The sequence below is a fragment of the Ixodes scapularis genome, unplaced genomic scaffold (assembly GCF_016920785.2).
Source record: "Ixodes scapularis isolate PalLabHiFi unplaced genomic scaffold, ASM1692078v2 PGA_scaffold5__190_contigs__length_132052651, whole genome shotgun sequence".
Lineage (NCBI taxonomy): Eukaryota > Metazoa > Arthropoda > Arachnida > Ixodida > Ixodidae > Ixodes > Ixodes scapularis.
Genome location: NW_024609880.1, coordinates 42,766,534 through 42,793,642, shown reverse-complemented (window position 1 = coordinate 42,793,642; position 27,109 = coordinate 42,766,534). Strand labels below are relative to the sequence as shown.

Below are 27,109 nucleotides of genomic sequence, written 5' to 3'. Positions count from 1 at the left end.
ATGAAGTTCTAGTTACCTATGGCGGGAGATAAGCAAACATGGCTGAATGGAGCCACGTTTACACGAATGCAACTTCGGCGCATTGTGTCCTATTTTTTTTCAAACAAAGCCGACACGTCAGTGTTTATGTGGATGTGCATCAATTCCTATGCTAAACTGGCACCACGCCGCGTAAAATCTCGAAGTTAAAGTTGTGTTTCCGGCACAGGCCACAATCACGCGACCATGTTTTCCGGTGCTTTGCGTGCGGAGACTTTTTGGACGCTTCCAACGAATGTAAAGATTGTGCCCGCCGTTTTTGATGCCGCACAAAATTACTGTGAAAGTGCCTTTCTCGATCAAGTGCCAACTATTAACGTGTTGCAAACTTGGGAATTCTGAAAGCTATACTTTAACGTCCAATTTGACTGGACAGGCACCTTTTCTAGATTAATTCAGTTCTCAGTGAAAGTGGAGTGGACACTCCCCGGGTATTCTACGGTATGATGGTAATAAAAGCTGGGGTTTCTTCTCGCGAGAAAACTGCCAGAAACCGCACAAGACCGCTTTCCGCTGTCGCCGACGAGATTTGCTGCCGCCACGTTCTCGGCTATTCACTCGCTCCCGCAGCAAGCGTCTTTCAGTAATCCTCCCCATTCCGAAATGCGACGCGACCTCTGTTCACGTGGGCCGAATGAGTGCGCATTCGTCGTCTCGATCAACCTACGTCTAGTGACTCGAATGCGGTGTGCTTTCTTCACACATCACGCTGTTTACGTGACCGCATCGAATGTGATGACTGGATTCGATGCGACAAAGTCGCATTCGTGTAAACGCTGCTTGGGAAGGACTTTTGTCTGCGCTCCTTTGCCCCTCAAGTTAAAAACAAGTTTGGCAGGTCACAGAATACGAAATTAGCATTTTGTTTTCAATTTGCCTTATTGCATGCCGAAAGTTAGCTTTCTTCTTATTTTCAACCAATTTTCTCTGTTTTCTAAGTGGGCTATCTCAGGATATTACGCTGGAACAAAAATGGAGGTTTACGAGGGAACCAGCGGAGGCGTAGAATACTACTGTCACTAAGATTCTAATACGGTGGCATTGACCTAATATTTTAGGGAGGGATGCAAAGCCTGCTTTCAGTTGTTATCTATATTGGCATTTCAAAAGTTGTTGACACTAGCTCTTATACATATTTCGGCATGCCTCCTCTACGTACTATAAGGCATAATCTTCCAAAGTGCTAAAAGTGGATTACCAATTCTGATGAGGTGACAATGAAAAAGGGATCTGTACGCAGCTAAAGGCCAGTTGAGACATTTGTGTCTGAATGTGACCAGGCACACTACGAATCCTCATGTTGCGTTGACCTCGGTTCCCATAACGACTGTCTTATGGTCAGCTGCAGGCTGCATTCTGGGTTGCCTGCTATGCCTTGTGCATCAATAAGTAAGACAGCTGGCGTCACTACGTTTGCAAGCGGACAATTCTGAAACAGAGTTATTCAAATCCAGTAGGCCTAGAGTATAATTCTGCGCAGTTAGATTAGCCGGCGCTTCTCTTGTGTCGCAGAAGCCCTGAAGGATCTGGAGCAGTATGCGGAGCTCTTTCGGGGGGAGCGCATCACGGGAAAGCAGCTGCTCCTGCTGACTGCAGAGCATCTTAAGGACATGGGCATCGGTCCCTTGGGACACCGCTTGGCTTTGCTGGTGAGCCCGCTTTTTTCCGTCGTCTTTCCATTGCTTTCCGGGCCACCTTCTGTCATGCAGTTTGTTGATTAACTTAAAGAGTATGGTGATAGCAGAATTCTCAAACACGAATCATGCCCGTAGCTTGCTCTTGGAGTGTCTCTATTCGAGACCAAATTGGGCCAGAATTTTAAGGCCTGATCTGACACGGCCCAATGAAGTCTCGACCCGGTGCGAGTCTGACCATGGCTTGTGGACTTCGGCCCGAGGTTGACCTAACCGATAAGTACCATATATATTGCCGCGTATATGTTGACTTTGAATATTGGCCTAAACACCCCCCATGCATGGCCAGAATGCACCTCCACCTAAATTTCATTTTGTGCCATAAATATTACGCTAAAGCTTGTTTACACTCGGAGGAAAATGTTTAAGGCGCAAGTCTTACTTGTTTTATTGAGCGAAAAATCAGAGTACTAAAAGGACATAAAAACATGTTTGTGCGGCATGCACTGCTCAATGGGCGACTTTACTTGTCCCGTTACCTTGGCGCCGTCCTTGCGGTCGACCTAGAAGTTGTCCTAGACCTCTAGGACAAGCTCACTTCTAACATTACATGAAAAACAAGCGGTGGCGGCATGGTTGTGCCCGAAAGATAGCCATAAAAATATTTCGTCGTACATCATCTGCGTGATGTCACCGCCGGAGCTATTTGTGCAAAATGTGTGCTTTAGACTTCATCTCTGCTCGTTGTGTGCTTCATGCGATGAACTGTGAGGCGACCGCATCTACGTCTACAGCCTCGACATTGGCAGCAGCATCTACATCTGCGGCAGCTTCTGCAAGCAAACTTTGCCGCCCACGGAAATATGCCACAGCCTCCTTACGTGCCCTCCTCTAGGGGGCGTTCTCTGTGTAGTCCTAGACGTCCTCTAGGCGTCATTCTCGACGTCGGCCTTGAGGTCATCCTAGAGGTCATCCTAGATGTTATTCTTGAAATCCTAGAGGTTGTCCTGGAAGTCCTTCTCGATGTCGTCCTAGAGGTCGTCCTAAACGTCGTCCTAGATGCCGTCCTCTAGACATCATCCTAGACGTCATCGCCTAAGCGTAGTTCTCGACATCGTCTTTGAGGTCATCCTAGAGGTCATCCTAGATGTCGTCCTAGAAGTTGTCCTAGACGTCGTTCACAACGTCGTCCTAGAGGTTGTCCCAGACGTTGTCCTCTAGGCATCGCTCTCGACGTTGTCCTAGACGTCGTCCTTGACTGGCTTTTGCCTTCCTACACGTAAACAGTCTTAAGTGTACTCATGTAACTTTTTTCTTCGTGACCTACCGTACAATAATGTTTAATCACCCAATATTATCAGTTTTTAAACTTGGGAATTCTGCAGATTATACATTAAGCGCCCAACGTGACTGGGCAAGCTCCCGTGTCTAGATTAATATTTAGTCAGACAGGTTAATTTAGTGCACTTCAACCAAGCACACTTCGCCTTCAGTGTCATTTCTCTAATGTGTCGTGCGGCTTCTTCCTAAAGAACGCACTGGCTTCAAGTGAGTTTGATAAACTCACTTTACTCGACCGAGTGCGTGGCTTCGATAGCAGTTTTTCAAGAGTAAAACATAACAACACAGAAACCTAAAACATGCCATACATTTATTCTAAGAAGAATTAGAAATTCATGAAAGGAAGGACAGAAAGGAGAGTCACTGCAAAAAAAAATAGTAGACTTAGCTTTACAGTTTAGGCTGATCTGTACCAAGGTTAGTGCCGTGGTGAATTGATGAAAGATGACTGTAGGGGACCGCGTTCACGCTTGCGTGGGTGTGCGACGCGAAGAGCATGGACAAAGAGACGACATCTTTGGGCCAGTACGAAAATATATTAAAGCGTTAAACACTAGAGAATGAGAAAATTCAAAAAAATTAATTATCGGAAAATCGAACACTTAAAGGGTAATTGGAGTACTTCACATAGTCCGTGAAGCGGGTCTGAGTTCTGATCATGGTTGACACACTGAAGTCTTGATGCCAGGTAGATTGGCGCGTTGGGGCTGGGTAGTGGACGACAGTGTGGCTTGAAGAGTGTGGCCTGAAGTAGCGACAGGGCAGCCTCGGAGGCCAGCTGACCAGGCCTGTGTTTGTGGACGACGAACTGAAGCCGTGCCGACCACGCCTATCGTTGCGGGTCGGTTTTTTCGTCCATCAGATCCTGCTCGCTTGTCCTGTTCGGTCACTTCCAGGCTTCCTTCAACTTCTTCTTTTTCCACCACCCGCCACTCGCGCCAAATTTTCTCCGTGCACACAAACACACAGTCAACCAGCCACATCAGCATTCCTTTTTGTCGTCGTCCTCTTTTTTCTTCTCCATTAAAATCCGAAATCACCACAATGACAATGAAGTGAGTCATGCCTATCTTGGTTAGCAGAGAAGGATAGGGCCTATATTTGTTTTAGCGTGTAGCTGTACGAGACAACACAATAATCATGATTTAATAAGGCAGTGTTAGGGCCTTCTCGTAGACTTCCGCCGGACAAACGCCAAGGTTGGATCTTCTTCTTCTTTATCTTGGCTTGCGACGATCATTCAGAATCATCCAGTTGGCAAAAAGATTGTTCAGTATGTAACATTGCTTTGTAATGTCTCTCTCTTGAATGGACAAAATGTTGCTTATACATTTGTGCCCTTTAGCATTTTACCTGTCTAATGGCACTTTACCCTTTGCTATTGCCATCATTTCGAGTGACACTAATGTTTCCCGCGCGGCATTGAAACACTTTAAGTGACATTCGGTAAGCTGAAGTGTACTTGGTTGAAGTGCTCTAAGTTAGCCCGTCTGACAGGGGTTTGTCCCAGTTTCCAGTGAAAGTAGGGTGGGGGCTCCCCCGGTATCTTCGGTATGTGTCCCACTTTGGCACTCCAGAAAAATTGTGCCTTGGGACTTCTGTGTTTCTTTAATATTTTGTTCACTTTAAAAACTAGATTTAATAATGATAACAATAATAATAATATTTATTTAGAATGCCCAGAAACGTATCGTAAAAATAAAATTTTATGATATGAGCCATGTATTGATGCATAATTACAGTAAAATCTCGTTATAACAAAATGGGATATAACAAACTAATGAATATAACAAAATAATCATAATTCCCCTTGCTTGCTAATAGTGGGAAGAAATGGACAGTGGCTATAACAAACTAATGGTTATAATGAGATAATTATGACCGCTCCTTCAACTTTTTTATAACGAGGTTTTACTGTGCTATGTGCTAAACACTGTAATATGTGCAGTATTGGGCATTTTGTTGTACAACATTACAAAGAGCAGTGACCGTTCATTTTGTTTAAAAATGCTAGACACAGTAACACTTGTGTTGGGTAACTCCTGTTTTTCTCAAAGGTGACTCCTGTCATGCTTATTGTGCAGGATGAAATAGAGAAGCTTGGGCTACGAAATCGGCGTTTATCTGATATGTCTTCTCAACGTGAGGTGAGTTCTTTGCGCGGCAGTTTTCCTGCCCACATTATTTCTGACATTCCTACTTTCGACGTAGGTTTTCATTGAGCTATTTTTATTACTGTGTCGTACCTCTGCATATTTAGAACAGCTTGCTGTCTTTAGGCCATAGCTGCACAGTTTGAGGGACATCTTGGAAAGCATCTCAGACAAAACACTTGTAGATGTTCTTAACACTGACACCTTACTGTCTAGCTGTCACAATCACTTGTCGAAGTTACATAATGCCAGGCTGTGCAAGACAGCAGCCTGTTAAAGGATACAGGGCTGTTATTTTAACCAGGAGAGTTATGCAAAGCCGCGTGAAGAATGCATCACCTGAGTTTTGATTGCAATAAATTTTTGTTAGTTCGACCTCGGTTAATTCGACTTCTCGTTTGATTTGATCGTGTTCAAAAGTCCCGTGGAGCGCCCATACATTTCTATGGCAGGAAAAGCTCGATATAGTTCAAAATCTCGGGAAGACTCCACATCGGATAATTCGTCCCGAGCGAATGCGCGCGGGCTCACATTGCATGTCACCACAACAGAAAAACCACCAACGTACGGCAAAACACGGGCCCTTTGCTGCTAAGCCGAACGTGTGCAAATATGCGCCTGCTCCTCTATGCCGTTGAGATGAACCGTAGCGAATGACACAAGCCAGTGCAACCAGTCTGGCATGGAGTAGCGCGGGGAACATAGCACGTGGTCAGGTGCGGAGACAGCGCTCGCTCTCAAAGCCCTAAAGCGCTTTTCTGTAGCATCGTGTACGGTCCATCTTGCGCGCCGGAAAATGAGAGTTCTCTTTTCCTTTTTTTTTAATATTTTTCTGTCGCCCTCTGTCTTTTTTTTTTATAGCCGCTTGGTGCCAAAGTCGGCTCGTAAAGCTTTCTCAGCGAGTCGCGCGCTCTCAAAGCGCTTTTCCGTAGCATTGTGTGCGGTCCATCTTGCGCGTCAAAAAACGCAGCTTCTCTTTTTCCTTTTTTTTTGTTGATACTTTTCCTGTCAGCCTGTAAAACTTACTTTTTTTTTTTTTTGTAGTGCGCAATTTTTTGGGGATGTGACATTTAGTTACGTTGCTCTCCGGAGCATGCTTTTGAGCAAGAGTTTTAAGCGCAGACGGTAACAGACCATCCGTGAGTACTTTGAACAATAAAAGGAAGTTTAACTTTAAACGTTTCTCTGTCCATTTTTTTAATTCAATCGTTTGGATAATTGGACCAAATTTCAAGGTCCCGTCGAGGTCGAATTACGAAAGTTTACGGTAGTATTATAAATTTAAAAGAACTGCATTTTTAGTCTTTTGATTGCAGTTTTGAAATCAGCACCAAAGAGGGCACATTCACAGTGGTGGCTTTAGAGGGAGGGTCAGGATGTCCTGACCCTTCCCTTGAATTCCGCATTTGTAAAAATTTAGGGCTGGAAAAGGGGGAGGGGGGCTATTTTTTTTTTCAAACGCCTGATACCCCCCCTTCTGGAAGTACCTGCACCCACCCCTGCGCATACATGCCATGTATTGACTAGGTGCACGTGTAAGTAAAAGTACTGGGAGTTAAGAATTTTATGAGTTTTTTTTTTATATGACACTGGACATTGAAGTGCAGAAGCTGGGGATGGTGCTCCGGACAACTGAGACTTTGGCTGTCCGCTCAAAATTCCCAGTCAGTCTAAATTAAACCCTAGTCCTTCGCTGGGATGTCCAACATGCTGCAAGAAATGGTGTCTCGGCAGAGCCGAGTTCTTCCCTGCCGAGGCGTCTTTTTCTGGGACATTCATCGCTGGGGCATCCTTTGCTGTTTGCCCCTTTGATGGGACATCCTTTGTTAGGGCCTTTGCTAGAATGTCGTTTGCTGGCACGTCCCTTGCCGGGACATCCTATGCTGGGGCATCTTTTGCTGTGACGTTCTTTGCTTGGACATGCTTTGCTGTTTGATCTTTTGCTGGGACGTCCTTTGTTAAGAGATCCTTTGCTGGGACGTGCTTTGTTAAGAGATTCTTTGCTGGGGCGCCCTTTGCTGGAACATCCTTTGCTAGGTTATCCCTTGTTAGATGCTTTGCTGTTAGGTCATTTGCTGGAACATCCTTTGCTGGCACACATTTTTCTGAGGGGCATTCTTGCTGTGTAGTCCTTTTTTAAAAGACTCTTTGCTGCTAAGTCCTTTACTGGCACGTTTTTTTGCTGGGGCACGCTTCACTGTAACATTCTTTGCTGGGACGTCCTTTGCCGGGACATTTTTTGCTGGGACATTCTTTGCTGTGATGTCACCTGCTGGGCCGCTCTTGACATGCTTTGCTGGGATGTCCTTTGCACAGACATCTTTGTAGTGGCGTCAGAACAGGGGACATTGCCCTCTGGACATTTAAAAAATTTAACATAAACAATCAGGAGATAGGGGGCAAAATTTTGTTTGCTCCCCGCCGCCACCCACATCGCCCTCCCGTCCCCCAACGGTTCCAACACCTCTCTGTCTTTGGCCTCGTACGTGAACCCCCAAACCCTTGGTCGTTTGTCCACCGCCGCCCGTCCGCTCGCCAACCGTCCCCACCTCGCCCTCCTTCCCAGTCGCCGGGAGGGCAGAGCTCCGCCGGCCCATCGTCGCGTCCCAGCTCGCGCCTGTCGACCCAGTCCGGCCGGAGCGGGGCCGTGCCGCGGCAGGTGACCCTGCGCCTGACGCTGCTCTTCGGGAGCCATGTGCGGCTGGGAACGGGACCCCGGGAGCACAAGTGGAAGGCCTTCGTGGAGTTGGACGCGGGTGACGCTCCCTGGGCACACAACCTGGCTGCCGTGTGCATCCGGGACGTCTCCTTCGAGTGCAGCCAGGCGGGCCTCTTCCTCACCCGCATTGCGCAGGTGGGCCGGCTTCTCCCTTTCTCTCTGGGCGAACGTGCATAGAATGAAATGTACCGCGTGAAACTGTCGGTGCAAGCATGACGTCGGCGCTTTTTGAATGCCTGGCATCTATTGGGCCGGCTCTTAGCATTTTCATGTCTGTGGCCCGTGGCCTCAACGGCGATGTCACACCAATGACGTCACAGTGTCCACGTGATGGTCGTCATGTGACGCCGCAACATCACATGGCACTGACCTCACGTGACTCTACGATGTCATGTCACATCACGATGCCACGTGACACCATGGCATCATGTAACGCTGACCTCACGTGACTCCATATGTCACTCGACACCGTGACGTCAACGTGATGTCACAACCAGGATGTCGGGTGATGCCACAATCTGACATTTTGACGTAATTCACCGGACTTGCATAACGTCACGACACTGCGACATGGAGGTGTCACGGGGTCATGTTACGTAGCATCGGGTGACGTGACCCCCCGAGGGGTATCACGAGGCCCCCCGGACCCCCCCCCCCCCCTTCCCCCCCCCCCCCTACCCCCCCCGAGCCGAGGGGTGTCACCTGACCCCCCTGACTGCCCCCCCAGGGGTGTCGTCACATGCGTGGACATTTCGGCACGGTGCCAAAACGTTGATGGTGGTTACGCCGACGGCGACGCCACTGAAGCTGGAAACGGGCGCCCGAGAGCTGTGCTCTGAAAGCAAATCATTGTATAGTTCGCACCTGTAGACAGTCCGCATCGGGGAAAATTTCAACTTTTAAACATGCATAGTCCACAGACTATGCACCGGAAAACACAATAGTGTAGTTCATTGTATGAAAGAAAAAAAAAAAAATGCGGGAGCACATGGTTGTCAAGTTTTTCCGATTATTTTAGTGGCCAAAAATAGCACTTTGCACTGCACTAGTAATTTTTATGAGAGCGGGCTTGTTCTAAGAAACAAACAGAAATCACTACACTAGTGGTTTTAAATGGAAAGCGCCAGCAATTGCTCGTTTGCGCTCACATTGTTGCGCTGTGTACCACAGTCAAGCCTGCTCATATTTTATTTATTTATTTATTTCAAATACAGCCTACCCTTGCGGGTTATAGCAGGAGTGGATACAGTAATATACATCAATGAAAATACAGGTGACACAAGAAATTATACATCATTCTCACAGGTGCAACTACTCGTCAGCAAACCAGTTCATCAACTTTTCTTCAAATTCTTGTACAGAAGTGACGTCTGAAAAAACACTTGGGGATAATTTGTTCCATTCTTCATTTGTTTTGACAAGAACTGAATATTTAAAAATATCAATATTGGGCATAAATGGGTCAACTGACTATTCATTGTTTAGTCGTTGAGACCCTCTTCCAGGAGATCTGACATAAGTTTGCATGTCAATATAGAGATACTTAAAATACAACAATTAAAGAAACTTATGCTCCCCTCAACAACGTCGAAACAGACTCTTGTCTATCGTATTTAGAAAGGATAAACCTTGCTCCACTTTATCTATTTGAGTTTGTGCGTGGAGGTCCCATATTATCAATTCATATTCCAATGTTGGGCGCTCTAGAGTTTTATAAACGTTGGTCCGGATATCAGAGTTCGTCCCTCTTAGAGATTGCCTCATAAAACAGTTTCCTATATCCTGAATTACATACATTTTAATGTGCGTATTCCAGCTGGGGTCACCCAAGATAGTAATACCAAGATACTTTATAGTGTTAGATTGTTGCAAGACTACACCATCTGTTTCATAAGAGAACATCAATGGAGACTTCTTTTTTGGGTATGCTTAAAACAGTAGTTTTATCAAAATTAATTCACATATCCCATTTTTCACACCAGTGAAATATAGTTGTCAAGGAGTCATTCAATAATTCTTGATCATCTACAGTTATTGCGGGGATGTAAACCAAACAATCATCAGCAAACAAATGCACTTCTACGGCTGGGTCGGTATATTGAGTGATATTATTAGCATAGAATAAAAACAAAACTGGCCCCAAAACAGATCCTTGGGGTACTCCAGACATGATTAGTAAAACAGATGACGCATGACCGTCAATTTCAACGTACTGTGTCCTATCAGATAAGTATGATTTAATATAACGAACCAAGTTCTTATTGACACCAAGAAGCAATAACTTTTCAAGTATCTTTGTATGCATGACTCTGTCAAATGCTTTAAGATAAGTTGATAGATACAGCTTCGACTTGGCCACGGACATTTAGCACTTTTCCAGACTGATCAGTTGATTCAAATAACTGGGTAATAGTCGATAGCTTCCTGCGAAAACCGTGTTGTTTATCATAAAAAAGGTTGCTGTCTTCTAGAAAATCAACGAGGTGTTTAGAAATTATGTGTTCGAGCTTTTTTCATGTTGTTGATGTCAACGATATTGGCCGGTAGTTTTTAACTTCAAGATAATTGCCCAATTATGGCACCTCCGGCGCCAACGGCATGCTCGTGCGGTGGTGGTCAAGCGTTATAGGGCTGCAAGTGCCTGCAGCTCCACCGCCATGTGCCAGTGTATTGTCGGGAAGCCTGCCGCACACCTTTGGAGTGCGTACAGTCTATTTCGGGAAAGTTCAATCTTTCCATTATGAGTTCGATCACGTTCGATATAAAAAGTTTGAAATGCTTGGAATTTTTATCAGGATTCTACAAAAGTTTGGCACAGGCAATAATTCAATGTAGCACCCGCACTTGATATAATGGGGTTTGACTGTGCCTGGTGCGACGCTGTTAGTGTGGACGAGCAAAAGCTGGATTTTCTCTGCCATTCTTTTCAAAACGAAATGGTGTGAGGGGGGTCAGAGGGTCTAACTTTGTTCTTAACTTCTTTTTTTGTTTATTCATCTGTCATGTTGAAAGTTAGTATACCGATGTATTCCTCAGCGGCGATTTTAGATATGCAACTACAGTCGAGCCCGGTTATATCACACGGGTATTTTGAATTACTGTTTATATCAAACAGTCTAAACATCCCCTTGAAAATCACATGTAATCGTATAGAAGCGTTGTCTTTTCGTATCCAACTCCCATGGTGGAGACACTCGATGTAGCGAACGATGCCTGGTTGCCCGTTGCTTTTCCCACAAACCGATTGTGCCCATGGCGAGCATATCAAGCACATCGCTTGCGTTGCCTGACTGGCAGACTGCCAAGCCATCATACATGCTGGAAGATACACAGCAAAGGAGCATGGAAGATACACAACAACGGAGTGGTTGTTAGAAAAGAGAGACAATGAACCGTAAAAAAAACAGAAAAAAGTGGGGGATGGCGAAAGCAATGGGAAGGGCACGTCCGTGCGTGTAAGGAGAGCAGCAAGTGTACGCTGTCAGAATGGTAGCCTGCACCCTTTCCCCTAACACTACTGATGCTGCGTGACTCCCTAGCCCCAAAATAAAATAAGCAAAAAAAAAGTCTTCGGCAAGTTGAGTGTTGTCCACAACGACAATTGTGCAATCGCACTTTGAACAGCTTATCTTTGTTTACCTTTTTCTTTTGCCGTTATTGCTTTGCCCATTTTTTTTTTGCCTTTATTTTTTGTTGCCTGAATTTTGTGAGCTTTTTCTTGTTGCTTGCTTAACTTTTTTCCTATGGATCAAAAGATTTTTAATGCGTCTCGCTTTTCCGTTTTTTTTTTTTCGTGTTTTGTCGTTTATCTTGTGTGAGGTACCAGCCAGGTGCGCATGTAAGTGCGGCGATGTTTGCGGTCTCCGCCAACTACGCTGTTCGGTATTTAAGGCTCTTGGATGCTCTATGTGGTAAGCGCCCGTTTGTCGCAACCTTCGGTATTAGCAGAGATGCAAAAAATTTCAAGTCGAGCTTAATTTAATATATATTACTGTGGAGCTGTTAAGGGCCAGTTTCCCAGGATCATGTCTCCCACGAAGAAATGTGGACACAAAACTCTGGACAGCTACCGCCATCTATGAGCGACGGCGGCAACCAGACAATTGGCTTGCCGGCCTTGCTCATAGATGGCGACAACCTTTCCAGCCTTTCCACTCTGGTTTTCGCCAGAGCGGAAAGGCTGGATTTCTCTAGGCATCGTCCTAGATGTCGTCCTTGAGGTCGTCCTATAAGTCGTCCTTGAGGTCGTCCTAAACGTCGTCCCTGAGGTCGTCCTAGGCGTCGTCTTTTAGGTCGTCTAGATGTTGTCCCTGAGGTCGTCTTAGAAGTCGTCCTTGAGGTCGTCCTTGACGTCGTCCTTGAGGTCGTCCAAAAAGTTGTCCTTGAGGTCGTCTGACCATAGTACAGTTTCGCTTGTCTTCCTTGTTCACCACAGTGAAAAGGCTGAAAGCTTTTTTTTTGTATATCAAATTATTAATATATCAAACAATTTTATGATCCCCTTGGAATTCAATATATCTGGGTTCAACTGTAGCGTGCCCTAATCCTGGGTGAAATTGATTTGCGGACAAGTCCAGACACCAGAGTTGACCCAATGCCCTATTCTTGCAGCCGCCGTACGTCATGGACAGATGGTGCATTGGCATTACACCAGAGACGGTCGTCACATGCGTCGTCAATTACGAGGTCAGTTGGATCTTGGTGTGTTTTTTTCTCTCGCGTGCATTTGCTCAGCGACTTGTCTTGGTTGATGAAGGTACAGCCGACTCCTCCAGATATGTAATCTCCACATCTGTTCCAGCAGAAAACTGAACCATAGGTGGTGTGGGTATATAGCCAGAACATGAGAGAAAGTAATTTCAATTAAGCTAATTCCTTGCTTAGGAATTCCTCTCATCGTTTTGTTTTTATCTTTTATTTTAGAAAATGTAGAAAATATTTAGAAACCAGTTTTCTAATTTTGGATTGCAGCATCGTTTATATGGTGTCAATGAAACTTGAGTTTCAACAGGATTAGAAATGACAGTTTTCCAATGCAGGTTTTGCATCTTATAGCACTGTTTTATCTCACTCCTATAAATTTACAATTATTAGAGTGGTACAATCATTAAAGTCGTATTTAGTTTTCTGCCAAAATCCGCTAGTCTCTCGGTCATACCGGTTCTTGGCAAATGTGGCAATGCAGAGAACAGTTTACGGTAAAAGCCTCTAGTATTTTACTATAGACAAATCTCTCACAACTCTCTGCGCTTGACCCGGGCACAGGTCAGACGTCGTATGTACACCCAATATTTATTGATTTCACTACCCCCTGGGCCTGGAGGCATTACGGGGGAAAGAGCACACTAAAATAAAATAAAATATAAAATAAAAACAAGACAAATACGCTTAGAAAATACGAGTGGTCAGTGTTAACAACAGCAAATATGACCAGTTATTGCTCCTAGATCCTGGATTTATTTATTTATTTATTTACCTTCAAGGTACAAATTACACCCCAAAGGGGAGTGAACACCGAGAAAGATGGCAATTAAAAAATATATGGCAAATCACTGGGCAGTTGTGTTGCATACGTGAAACTTTGTTGCATCACTTGACATCAGGTGACGGGACATCAATTTTCACGCTGAATTTAACAGGGAAACTGAATTGATGCGTTAGTCATGTGACATTAATTTTCGCGTTAAGTTTAGCGGGGAGACTGAATTAGTGTGTAGGTCACGGGACATTAATTTTCCGGCTAGATTTAGCGGGGAAACTGACGTCATGTGACCTACACACCAATTCAACTTGCCCGCTAAATTTAGCGGAGAAACTTAATTCGTGTGTAGGTCCGCAAAATCCCATAATGCAGTGAAAGTGCCCTGGACGAGCTGAGCTCGGCGGCCATTTTTGGGCTAAAAATGCCATGGACGAACTCAGCTCGTCCAGTGGTTTTTTCGGTAGCCCTCAATTTCACGGACGAGCTAGGCTCGTCCGAGTAGTTTCCAGCGCTGATCGTAGATGGCAGCACTCGTTTTAGTTGGCGCATTTGTTTTTTCGCTGCCGATAAGTTTTGTGTAATAAGCTTTTTGAAATTTTATCTGTATTACTAGAGGAATAAAACTTCTAAATAATAAAAGTATGGGACTTTTAGGTTACTTTCCAGAAAAAAAAAAAAAAGGGGCACTTAAGGGGTTAACAAACCATTGAATCGATAGTGGTTAATGGCACCTCGATCCCAATTCGACTCGTGAAAGGGAAGTAACGAAATGGGCCAGCTGCGACCAGTGTCCCCCTTCCTCCGCCCCACAGCCCAGCGTGGCGCAGCCCCGCTTCACCCTGCTGAGTCATCGCGTGACCCCGGAGGGAGGGGCCCCCCAGCAGACAGAGGTGGTGCTCGTGCTCTCGGAACCAGGGGTTCCCTCGTGGCCCGACGGGTTCGAGGGGGCGGGGGAGCCTTCCCAGCCACGGGGCAGGCAGGCGCGTTCCGCCCCCGCCCGCCGCCTCTCCCAGGAGTTTCTGCCAGAGAGCTGGCGCCGCCAGAGCCTCTTCTCCGGCCTGTCGCCGACGAGGCATCCGCACCATCGTCGATCACGTGCGTACTTGGTGCCGACACGTCCCAGTAACGCAGGGTCCCGACACTGCACCCAACGTTGGTCCGTAACGACACTGATGGGTCCTAGCACCAATGGGTCCCAACTGTCCCAACATCAGTGGGTTCCAACACCGAGGGATTAAAACGCGGTCCCAACACCATTGGGTCGCAACACAGTCCTGAGATCAGTGGGTTCTGATATAAATGGGTCCTGACACCAATAGGTTCCAACCTGGTCCCTACGCGAACAGGTCCCGATACGAGTAAGTTCTAACATGGTCCCAACATTGGTGTGTCCCAACATTATGAACCCCAGTACCCTTGGGTTTAAACATGGTCCCAACGTCGACGGGTCCCAGCACCAATGGATACCAACATTGCCCCTACATCGACGGGTTGCAACACAAGCAGGTCCAGTCACCAATGGTTTCCATCACCAGTGGTTCCCATCACCAATGGTTTCCATCACCAATGACTGCCATCACCAATAGTGTTGTCCTCAGTGTTGGACCCCATTGTTCTTTTTTCAGGAACAAGCACCGTCTGTGGAGTTGCCTTCGAACTACAAATTAATGGGAGCTCAGCTTGCCTCCGCCTGTCACAACACATTGGCATCGTGCCGTTGTGTCGATCTTCATTGCCCTTTATGCCCCATACTAGCGTATACTCAAACAAGAATCGCCAAAACCGACGAAATACGCACAAAGATAGAGGCTGAATATGTTGGTCAACCGGAACTTCGCCCTTTGAAAAGGGTGACAGTGGGAAGCAAGGCCAGGGGAGGCAGTGTATGCGTGTGCAGAGGCTCGCTGGAAAGAGGTTCATTGACCTGGGAGGCACAGGAAAGTGCATGAACTTAAAAACAGATTATCTTTTGTGTTTTGGAAACCTCGTGAACAAACACTGACCATCTCGGGGAAATGCGTGGGATGTAAATATCTCGTTGCAAAAAGAGAAAAGGGCAACTACAAGTACAGTACTGCTGAGCATGCCATGAGCAGTTGGCTTTTATGAGTGCTTCGGTCAAACAAGCAGTCGCCAAAAACGCGAAGGCGGCTTTCGTGTGAGTGGGATCATCCGATACCTCGCAGCCAGCTTGCGTCTAAACAATTCCTTTACAACTTTCTACTACACCTCCAAAAACAGTGGCACTTAAGGTTGTACTTATATTTTTCATTCGAAAGGACTGATTTTAGCGAGTGCTAAAAGATCAGCCATCGGAGAACGCGACGCATCAGGGGAGACGTGACGTCAACTGGAGCAGCACGGGCAAAGCCGTTCGGGGACTGGCATGATTATGAGATCCGCCACTTGGCGCCGTCACCGCGTCACGACCCGACTGTTTTAGTTGTCCCTCCTCGCTCCCCGCACGAGTTGAATAAGCCGGGAGAGAAGGAAAATTCGGTTCGACAGGGCTCGCGTACACACCTTGCCGCCACACCTCCGCGGAGCGGCTCCACTTTTAGGTTTAGGACGGGGTGCCGACATTTGGTTCATTCCTTTTAATGCGAAAGTATTAACTGTTCCATGGAGCGAGCCGACGTCATCGGCCGCTCCAAACGGCAGATAAATTCTTGAAGCCGTGATCTGAGGCATTTCAGCTTTGAAAGCACGCAGAAAGCCACACAAAATGGCAGTGATGTGAAGCTGCCACACGTCAGTTACAGTTAGCGCCTACCCATGACGCTGCGTGTCCTCGAGGCAGCGGCTCCACCGCCCCACGCCCAGGGTCAGCATGCAAGGAGAGAATGCGCACTTCATCGTCGACGCAGGTACCCCGCATTCGAAATAAGGGAGCAGAGGAAAGGCTTGCATGCTTTCGCATTCACAACTCATAAGTAGTGCTTAGGTGTACCTCAAGCTTTTTAAACATTACTTTGGTGTCTCTTTGAGAGAACAAAATTTGTGTCTCCGTGCTGTGGTCAGAACATCATTGACATTTAGACGATAAAATAGGTGCTAGAATTTTGTTGCAGTATCCTTTCAATCTTTATGCGGGTGCGCAGACTCTGGAGGTGGCGGCAGCGGCTCCTGGTCGTCGGTGCTGTCCTCGAGCAAGGGCCTGTCGCTGCGCCCTTTCCGGGAGGGCTTCACCTCGACGAGGGCGACTGGCCCCCTCTCGAGCGACGAGGAAGAAGGGGTCGACCGGCTGGCTTCTGAACTGTCTTCTTCCGGGCGGCTCGGCTCTGGCCGGCGGCATCGGCTGGCCTTCTCGCTCCGCTCCAGCTCTTCGGACTCGCTCAGCGACCAAGGCACTGCCAACGACGGTATGAATTTTGCTCCGTTTGCTATATAGGGCAGGGACGCGAATCACCTTTCCACTTTTGTTAACTCTTGTTAACTCGATGAGTATGACCGTGCACACATTCGGGCCACATAAACCCACGCTTACCCTGCTTTTTATCTTTTTCAAAGTTGCCCGAGCAACTTTGGTTGTCTTTGGGTGGGTAGATGGGCCCGGCGTCAACCGGGCCTATCTAATCCACCTACGGGTTGACTTCTTTGTCGTCGGCTCGCCTTAACTTCTGAATGAAGACCGGTACATATCAAAATCAAATGCTAGCTGGTGCACTTTTAGGTTTCCGACCGCACTGGACGGTGCAGTCAATCACGACCTGAAAGAACTCGATTGAGCTTGAAAACACTGCCTCCATGCATAGAAAGACATGGGGAGGAAGCTCACCACTGTGGCGCTTGGTGAGATTCGGAACCAGAAGTTGGGGAGGACACAAAAGAAACCGGATTTATTTTTGCACGTTCAGATTTCAGTCAGCTCTAAAGTAGCCTCCGCCTGACGCAATACACTTGTTGAGACATTTCTGCCAATGCTCAAAACGGCCTTTAAAATCGTAGACGTTGGTGCCTTCCAGTGCTTCTGCCGCTTTTTGTTTCATCTCTTTCACATCGGCAAACCGTTTCCCTCTGAAATCTTTTTTCATCCAGTGAAACAAAAAGAAAAAAACATTGCACGAGACGAGATTGGGCAAATAGGGAGGGTCATGCCACTTTTGGTCAGAAACTGCTTAACACTCAGTGTGGTGTGGGCAGGATGACAACCCGAGTTGTGGCAGACAGGAGACTGGTTTGTCCACCATCAGAATGTGCCTGCACACATTTCACAAAGTTTTTAGCAGTTTGGGCCAGAAATTGGTCTAGTTACTCTTTGAATCCATTAGAACAGTCAGAGACATCTATCGTTCTATCTACCCACTAATCATTCCAATCAGAGCTCTGCTTTCTGACATCCCCGTCTGCTCTCGTCTTGTCTCGCTCGACTTCTACCGAAACACAGGTGTACTTCCGAAATTCTGTCCCTTGATATCGCATGCGGGAGCCGCCAGCAGTTGAAGAGCTGTCTTTGGGAAAAGCAGCTGAGTGTTTGGCAGGTACCTCTCAAATCTTGGGAATTAATGCTTTTGACTGCGTTTAACCGGAGAGAGTGTTTGACTCTCGCGAGGTGTGTAGGACGAGGATGAGAACAGCAAATATTTAAATGCCGACGGGGATTCAACAAAAATAGGCACAAGTTTAAACTTTTTTTGGCGATCTTGATTCATTGAACTTACTCAAGAATCTAATCGAGGTTGCACCTTTATTGTGCTTCTGAAATTCATTCTGAAGTTCCATACTTTGAACGTCTCAGTTCATTCGCAAAGACCAAAAGACAATGCAGACTTGAACATGCGACGAGAATGCCAATCTCGCTGCAGATCCGTCCACCTCCCTGGGTTCCACTGGGGAACATCGCCACCGCCGCAACAGCACTCCGACCCGACGCCGCGACCCCCGCAAGTACCGCCACTCCATCAGCGACAGCGGCTTCGCTTCGGACACCGCAAGGCGGGTGCTGCACGTCGAGAAGTGCCACTTCAAGCTCAAGAGCAGCACGGGCGGCGAAGGCAGTGCCACGACGTCCCGCGTGGAGAACGTCGGCGCCATGCCAGCTGCGGGCCTGGAGTTCGGCCTCGGGTCGGGCCTGAATCGGCTCAGCCTCAGCCTGGAGACGGACGGACTGAGACTAGGACGTCGGAGACGTAGGCTGGGCTCTTTGTTGGACCGGGTTACAGGAGACCTACACTGGCAGCGCATCGGCTATGATGGCACCATGTGAGACCTTAGGTCGGCTGCAGGTGTAGAGTTTGGTGTTGGGTTGAGTCTGAATCAACTCGTCCCGAGCCTGTACACCGAAGATGTTGGTTCCATGCCAGCTATGGGCCTGCTGTTGGTCTCGGGTTGGCCCTGATTCAACACATCCTGAGCCTATGGACTAAGAATGTGGGCACCATGCCGGCTAGGGATGGCACCACACCGGCTGTGGGCCTGGAGTTCAGCTTTGGTTCGGACCTCAATTGGCTCTTTGAGCCTATAGAAACGGGTGGACTTAGACTTGGACCGGGTCAAAGGAGACCTACACTGGCAATGCGGTGGTTATATCAGCACCGTGTGAGACGAGACTGGCTGCCCTGTGGCAATGGCTCTATCTGTAATCAAGTGCTGGCTTTTTGATTGGCAAGTGAGGCGCTGTTGTTCTGATATGATGTTTCGGTGAGGCGAGTGTAAAGATGTGTGAAAGGTGTGTTTCCTAAAATGATTCCTGACTTTGATTGGTCGTGTGCTGAATGAAGTTTGGCTGTTGCTCAGCCCTATGAGAGCAAGGTATGCAGATCGGAATATAGCCTGCTCGATGCCAATTCGAATGACGAGAATAATTTGCCCCTCCAGGCACACTGGAAAGGCTACTTTGCAGCTTATCAAAGATTTCCTCTCCTACAGTCTGTTGATGCTGAGGGCAGGAGAAAAGTCTTCACTTCCGTAGATGCTTTTACACTTCAACACGCGATTGAATGGGCAAATCCAAACCCCCTGTGATTCTTAAATGCCTACAACGTCTCTATCAAGAATGATGTTGCTTTTGAAAGATCTAATCACTTCCGATCTCGTGTCAAGCGAGCCTGACCACTAAGTAAACGCAAATGCTGCACTGCATGTGTTGTACCACACATGGAATGGGGAAGGGGAATGCTTGGAACTACCTTTAGCTGCTCTTTTAATGCCTCAGCTCTCGTCCTAAGCTTGACTCCTCGGCGGAACTTGTGCAAATGCATTGAAACAAGTTTGTATTGAACATAAAGAAAAACTTATAATTTCCACTTACTACATCGTGGCATATGTGGAACTTGGTATAGAAGGCTACCAAAATTTGATCAATAACTTTTATTTTCTGCTTCAAACCACTTGTTTAGCTTGGCCACCGCACTTATTTGAGCCATGCATTAATTTGGTCCAAACAATCTTGTCGTTCTGTCTAATGTTTATGGGGGCTGTATATTGAATTGGTGCAATCAACAGAGCTTGCAATCTTGGTAAACTGTTTCATTGCAAGAATGCAGGGAGGGAGAAGGGGTAGGGGGAAGAATGCCTTGAGGCTAAGGAACATTGTTGATGTAAGTACACGATAACTATAAAGGAAAACACCCATGTCTTTCATCTATTGCCCTTCTGTCAGTAGACTTTAGGAGTGCACTTTGAGGCCACGTTTTCAAGTGTGTCGAGGGAACAAACGTGGAAGCCTTTCATTAAAATGAAGTGTCAATGGGACGTCGCAGTGCCGACAAAGCAATCTGTTGATAAAGTGACGTTCAACAAACTGATTGCCGCCAGCTTGACTCACTGTTTTACTTCTGTTCTTACAATTTTTCTGCCTATTTATTTAAACTCGCATCTGCAGTTAAGCCTTCGCAAAGATGTGCATCTCTGGTCCTCCACTGTGATTGTGTTGCAAAACTGATTTGCCTCGTGAGTAATATTAGTAATAGTATGCCATGACGCTATGACCCTTGGTTACCTCAACTGTACAAAACTAGTTTTCAATTTCATAAAGTATTAGTACCTATATGGTGAAGTCAGTTTATGAAATATATATAATCATTCGTCAGAGGCTCATTCCTATGAAAGATGCACTCCTGACTGAAACTTGCAAATTTTTTTGGTTGCATCTAGTGTAGGCCATAGTTTTATATGTGTTCAGGGTCTGTACACTATTTGTTTGAAGATCAAGTTTTCTTGCAGTTTCAGGTGTGGTCTATATGCTTGTTTTCTCCTCATGAACTATAGTAAACAAATTTTGCTCGTCTTGCAGTATTACTCAAATACGTAGTACAGTCAAACCCGTTTATAACGAACAGCAGGAAATGCTAGGATAAGTTCGATATAGCAAGTAGTTCGATATAGCAAAAAAGCATTTACAACAAACTTCCGCGATGGGTTCGTTGCAAGGCGAGAGTTTTTCTTTCTTTCTCATCTCTTAACTTCCGCCTTGTAAAAGCGCACTAAAAGGTTTTTTTTTTGCATGCCTGCGCAGTTTTTTTTTGTTTTTTTTAGCTCATCTCTTTTTCTGAATGGTTTCTTTTCGTGGGCAACCGTTGGGATGATTTTTTTTGTCTGTACGTCCGTGCAGAGCGTATTTTGTAGCTTTTTTCCCTTCTGAGTCGCTTCTCTCTGTTCAATTTTGTTTGCCACACAGAGCTTTTGGAATTTTCCTTACTTGCCTACTTCTTTTTTGGAGGACGGGACAGGCTAGAAGGCGATTGTTTTCGCGTTTTTGGAACCCTTCCCGGGAAGAAAAAGTTTGATACAGCCAATATGTTGTTCGTTGTAAAACATACTTTTTACAGCGTTTTTATTTAAATTTTCGTGAGTTCGATATCGACAATAATTTGCTGTGCGTGGGTTCGTTCTAAACGTGTTTCACTGTAGTACTCTTATATGCCTTTAAGGTTAGCTACTCGATATTTTATCAAAACATATGCATTTTGTGCTCACAAGTTTGTTTTTTCTCTAACAACTCAGTCTTATAAGAACTGTTACGGCTCATGAATTATTTTGCAAAACTCGTTTTTTTTCTTTAGGTGTCAATGAGTTTAATGTCCTCACAAAGTTTTTTGGGGGCACCTGTTTTTTTGTGTTTTTTTTTTACATTCTAATGTTATTCTAGTTCCTGTGCAAAGCAGTATGCATCAATTTTGTGTTGCCTAATGTCAAAATTCTCTTGCTGACTTTATAGTGATCCAAATGCACTCCATGCTTGCATCTCTAGTGCAGTAAATGTGAGCGCATGTTTGCACGCACAAGAAGATACTGTCAGAAAAGTGCTCCAAATCCACTATGGCAATTCTCTTCAAGTTTTGCTTTCGCTGCACCGTTGGTTGTGGCTGGACAACATTGCATCTTTGGTTGTGGCTGGATAACAACCAATTTTTACTACTTGCTATGGTTGGTACTAAGGCAATGAACTGCTAATCGCATTTTGTGCCTTTGATGCTGCGTGTCAGCAGTATGCTTTAAAGGGGCCCTGCAATCATATTTAAGCGTCCACCTTTTTTGCGGTTTCCACGTCTCTTGGGGTTCGGGCAAGCCAGCGGGCACGGAGGGAGTAACTAAATATCAGTGCGCCACATTTTAACCGGACGACACGGAAACTTCCTCCACCGACGAGGGCGACCCGCGGTACCGAAAGCGCGCAAAATACGACGTCTTTGGTCCCGGGCTTACTACTGGTCAGAGGTTCTAAAAACTTCTTGGTCGAAATACAAAATATAAGTGGCGCAAACCGTTTCAATTATTTATAAAAGTAGTTTTTGTTTACTATTATAGATGAAAAAAATAAAGAAATGCAGTTTATAAAGTATGGAAATAAGAAATGACCCGTCGACATACCCGCCGCCAAGCGGTGGAAAAGGCGGCGCATACTAGAAAGGAGTAGTGGGATAAGGCGCCGACACGGAAAAGTCCCGGATGTATGCGGTGGCGCTGCAGTCGTATGGACAGGAGGATCCGACCGGCTCTGAGCGTTCCAAAGGCCTTCGGCGAGAGGCTTTGTCTTGCGGTTTGGCCGTTTCACGGTATGGCAGAACAAAGTGGCTCCCATTCTGAACTGATCTTTATCCCGTGTTTGCTATCGTTCATGGCCAATGAAGTGTCATGCCGAATTAGAGTTTAATCACTCAGCAAATGCAATTAAAGCCGCTTTGGCTGCCCGCTGCATACAGCCTATCCAGAACATGCTTTAGTGGCGCCCTCTCGCGCCGTCGACACGGAGTGCGGCGGCTGTGAGCTCTCGATGAGCTCACTATTCCTCCTCTAGTTCACGGCTACTCAAGCCAGGACCTACGACGTCATGAAGGAGGTTATTTTTTGCTTGTTTTTGTAATTCTAAATTGCCTATAACTTTTAAAATAAAGCGAATTTCGCAAAAAGAAAAGTTTCACTAAGTTACTACGTTCAGTGCGCTCAGGTTCGGTGCAAATTAAAAAACAGTAAAAAGTCCTTGCAGGGCCCCTTTAAGGAGGATGGTCTTCGCTGTAGAGGCGTTTGTAGTGCTTATACTACTGTGTAATAAGTTTGTCAGCAGTGCCTATCTTTAAAATGCTACTACTGAAATCAGACTCTATTGAGCAAATTTTCACAAATGTGATCTCTTGGAAGTCGTAGAAACCTCATGATCTAAGGATACACATTGTGGCAGTACTATCTAATGCTACTAATTCTCGCTCCAATACTACACTTTCCGTCCATGTGATTTCACAGCATGTAACTGGGGACTTCTGAAATGCATTAGAATTTTGATACTATAATATAACTTTGCTGGCAGTCTTTCCAATTGCTCGTAAGGTTAGTTATTTTTTTCTTCTCGTGTATCTCATTTAGCTGCTTTTTACCTGAGATACCTTGCACACAACTTATAGCTTCTGCCATGCACGTTGTCTGCAGAATGAGTTTTTCTATGCTGCTCAAAATGTTTTGAACGACCCTTAAGGGCACTATGAGTATGGCGCGGATTCTCTGAATGTTATGCAGCATGGACGCTCTAGCGAATGTTTGTATCTCTGGGTAAAGAAAGTGGACGTGGTGGCAGAATGATGTGCAATTAACACCAAAGTTGGGAGGCTCCTCAGACGCCGAGCGCACATTGCAAGCTGTCGCTCGAGATTCGTGCGAGCTCAGCTCCATGTGATTTGTTCATCAACCTCATTATGACCAGTCAAAACTGTTATTCGGATCTTCTGTGGTTTTCTTTTCGCTTATGGGTAATGCCCGAACTGCAGTACCTTAAAAGACCAAGCATGTGCACATCCAGTAGGTCCGAGAGCAGAAAAGCAGAGGACACACATGCTAAGCTGGGCCCTCGTCTGATCCGACAGAATGGTATAGAAGCGGTACAGTGGTCTAGCAGAACCCCTAAATTTTAAGACGGCTACGCCGCTCTCATTTAGCCTGTTTTTCACCGGCTCTTTTGCATCAAGCTTTACACCGGCGCACATGTGTAAAGCTTTAGCGGTTTCTTGTAGAGGCGGCTAATGCAAAGTAGCACTTCGTTTAGCTCCGTGGGTTTGAATGTCCTCTGCAATTTAAGCAGTGTCCCTTGCTTATATTTCGAATGTTTCGAAAGTAAGGTATGGGCACTTATTGCAGCATGGGCGCATGCTCAGTATTTTACTATACGTGTTCCCAAACTATGCGTGCTTTTAGTTCTACCATTTTCATCGTTTTGTGACGTTTATAGAATTTGCAAGGTGTGCTTGGTGGAGATGTGAGAGTGCTTGATTTGATTGATTTATGATTGATTTGACTTGATAGCATTAGTGAATATGGATCTGCGGGGGAAAATACTATATATGTTTTAAGTTTCCGATGTGTACAAGACCCTTGTGCTTGTTTATTTCTGTTTCGCTGCTGTCTTTTGGTTGGCAGAGCCGGCAGCATGAGCTGTGGGCTTCAGAACACTAGTATATATATCTTTTGTTGCATGTACAGATTGTGACTTATTTATTTGTTTATTTATAGGAAATTGTTAGGTATGATGACCCTTGCCGGGGACTCTACGGCAGGCTGTATAGGTGAATGCTATATCATGTTGTTTGATGTTGATAATTTAGTTTTTTCTGGCGACGCTTTTCAATGTTGAGATGCTTGTTTTGAGATCTGTAGTTGTGAGAACCTGGCTCTGCACAGATATATATCCTTGTTTAGGTTGCTTGAACTTGTTTCATTTCCCACGAGCAAATGTAATTGACTCTGCAGTTTATTTTATAAAAAATCGTGACACTTTGCCGATGTTGTGCTTTCCTTCAAAACCGGGCATGTTTTGTATGTTTTCATGTGGTGCAACTGAATTGCCGATTGTCTCTGTTAAAGCACTGGAAAGGTTATAAATACACAGAATGTTTTTACTTGTGCAGCCCTGTCTCTTTTGGCACTCCTGTATTCTGGCTCAATTTGCTAAAAGAAGTTCTTATTTATTTACGGTATTTGTTTTGCATATATTATCGGCCCTTTTTGGGGCCCTTATTTAATTCGGTCTTGGCAAAAAGGCAAAGGTACTCGTACGATTGATTGAGCTGTACTGCAAAAGACTACCAATAAATGACACTGGGACTTGGAGGACAACACGACATACACAAGTAAGTGCACTAGTGTATGTCATGGTGTCTTCCTAATCCCAGTGTTGCTCATTGCTAATCTTTTGCAGTGCATTTCAATCGAACAATGAAAAACAACCAACTATAGCCCAGTCCCAAGCACCGTTGCTCATACTGTTGAGACCAGTTATAGCAAAGTAAACGGGAATCGGAAATCACTTCGCTATATCCGCTATTTCTTTATAACCGACTTCGGTTATAACGAAGTGCAAAAGGGAATGGGAAATCGGGGTTGCTTCGCTGTAACAACTATTTCGTTATAACCGACTTCGATATAACCGGTCTCGGCAGTACAAGTACTGAATTTCGAGTTTGGAGAAACTTGGCGTTCATCAGAGTTTTTATTTTGTTAAATTCTCATTTCTCCAAACTTACGATTAAAAAGGAGACCTCTGTCTACTCCCTCTTCGAACGCGTTTGAATGCCAGCATCCGGTGTTCACATTCAAATGCATTTACACAGTGAGTGGAGACAGAGGCAGCTAGCTTTATGTTTACCCACTAATCATTCCAGTTAGAGGTCAGTGCTCTGGCATCCTCGCACGCTCTCATCTCCTCTTCTCCCCCAGTTTCTACCCGTATAGCGTGATTACTCATAGAGCATCCAGGATTAACAGGGTGTGGCGCTTGTCAATGCATGACAGTGTAATCTCCGCCCCCGGCGGGAGATAAGGCTCTCGTGCAAACCCAGTGCCGTCTGGTGGTGGGTTTAATCAGTGGCAATGCCAGTATCGTATATTTTTACATCTGAAAGCACCAGGTTAGAATCATCAAAAATGGGTGATTAAACACAGTTCAAAGCTATTTGATGAAACGGCTTTGACGAAACTGCTTTCAACAGAAACTGTGCTTGACAACAGCTTTATGGCCTACTGATATGTAATGGTGTCGGTATTAAAGATGTGAAGGGAGAGGTACAATCGGTTTATACACCCAGCAACTTTACCAAAACGCATCTCTGCATGAGAGAGGAGGCATGGAAAGTTACGAGAGAGAGTTCACGTAAGGATGTTTGACGAAGCTGTGCCCCCACGTGCAGCATTTATTTCTTCGGAGGGTATAGTGAACGATGGGGTCGCTGCCACAAGTTTGTCAAAATAAATAGTGAATTTTTTTAAGTGCTTCCTTTTCCCTTTCTAGAAGGCCCAGTTTTCATACTGAAAGAATTGCCGCCGGATTTCCGACAGGACAGCCACCGAAAAGGTGAAGCAGCCATTCCATAATAGCAGATGATGCCACATTTGATTAAATGTGGCATCAGGGTCTGGAACGGGTTTACTACGGTTGTTCGAATGCCATTTCATCAAAGCACGTTTTAGAGAATGGGCTCGTTTTTTCGAAGCACGGTTTAGAGAAAGCGGAGCCTCAGTTTAGAGAAACGCCGTTTATCGAAAAGGGACACTTTTAAAAAAAAAGGCTTTCCTACTTTTCGCGTGTATCAATGGTGCGCGTTTAGCCATGCCCCCCGCTGCGCTCCCGCCGCTTCACGGCGGCAGTCTGCGGCGGCTCATTACAAAAATGTTAACTTACCTGATTTGCCCGTACACACCGCTTCGCGGCGGCCGAATCCGCTACAAGGAGGCTCATCGCCATTTTCTCTAAACTGGGTTTTCCATAAAGGCATTCGATAAACCGGGGTTGGTAAAACGGCGTTCGCTAAAACGAGCTTCTCTAATCCGCATGCCTCCGGCCTGGAACCGTGATGCGACTGCAACCTCTGTGCAAGGGGCACATTGGGCAGCCAAACCTGCTCGACGCGTTTGTCTTTTTTTTTTGCTTTCCGAATTCCTGATTTGAGAGTTTTGCAGTATCAAGTTGTGTGGGTGTGGCACGAGTGAGTGTGAACATTTCTTTTGAGTCACAATGCCAAACATTGTTTTTGTGTCCATTGTGACTTAGCTTTTGCAAGGTAATATCAAAGTAGCTTCTCCCCTCCCCTTTTTGCTGGTAACATTTCTATCCCCAAGTTTCCTGCCAATAAATCCTCGAACCAAGGCTCCCTCAGGGGGCTGCAGTTTTTTTGCAAGAGGTTGATTTTTGGACACCTTTGACTAGGGGTGTCGCGAACCGGCCGAGGTTTGAGTTCGACCAGGTTCGACTTTTTCGAACTTTAGTGGAATGTTTGACGTAGAGCACTATATAGCTCCTACAGAGCAGAGCAGCGAAATC

At 45.8% G+C, this 27,109-nt stretch overlaps 1 protein-coding gene across 2 annotated transcripts in view; it reads left to right on the top strand.

Annotated features, from left to right (window-relative positions):
* Positions 1 to 20,114, top strand: part of LOC8025348 (mitogen-activated protein kinase kinase kinase 20) — a 58,985-nt gene extending 38,871 nt beyond the window's left edge. For both annotated transcript variants that reach the window (XM_029990492.4, XM_029990493.4), the window contains exons 15-21: positions 1,552 to 1,688; positions 5,099 to 5,161; positions 7,734 to 8,021; positions 12,498 to 12,572; positions 14,181 to 14,463; positions 16,470 to 16,730; positions 18,174 to 20,114. In XM_029990492.4, the coding sequence (XP_029846352.3) occupies positions 1,552 to 1,688; positions 5,099 to 5,161; positions 7,734 to 8,021; positions 12,498 to 12,572; positions 14,181 to 14,463; positions 16,470 to 16,730; positions 18,174 to 18,574 (1,508 nt within the window). In that variant the 3' untranslated portion in view covers positions 18,575 to 20,114. The remainder of the gene's footprint in view (positions 1 to 1,551; positions 1,689 to 5,098; positions 5,162 to 7,733; positions 8,022 to 12,497; positions 12,573 to 14,180; positions 14,464 to 16,469; positions 16,731 to 18,173) is intronic.
* Positions 20,115 to 27,109: the final 6,995 nt, after the last annotated feature.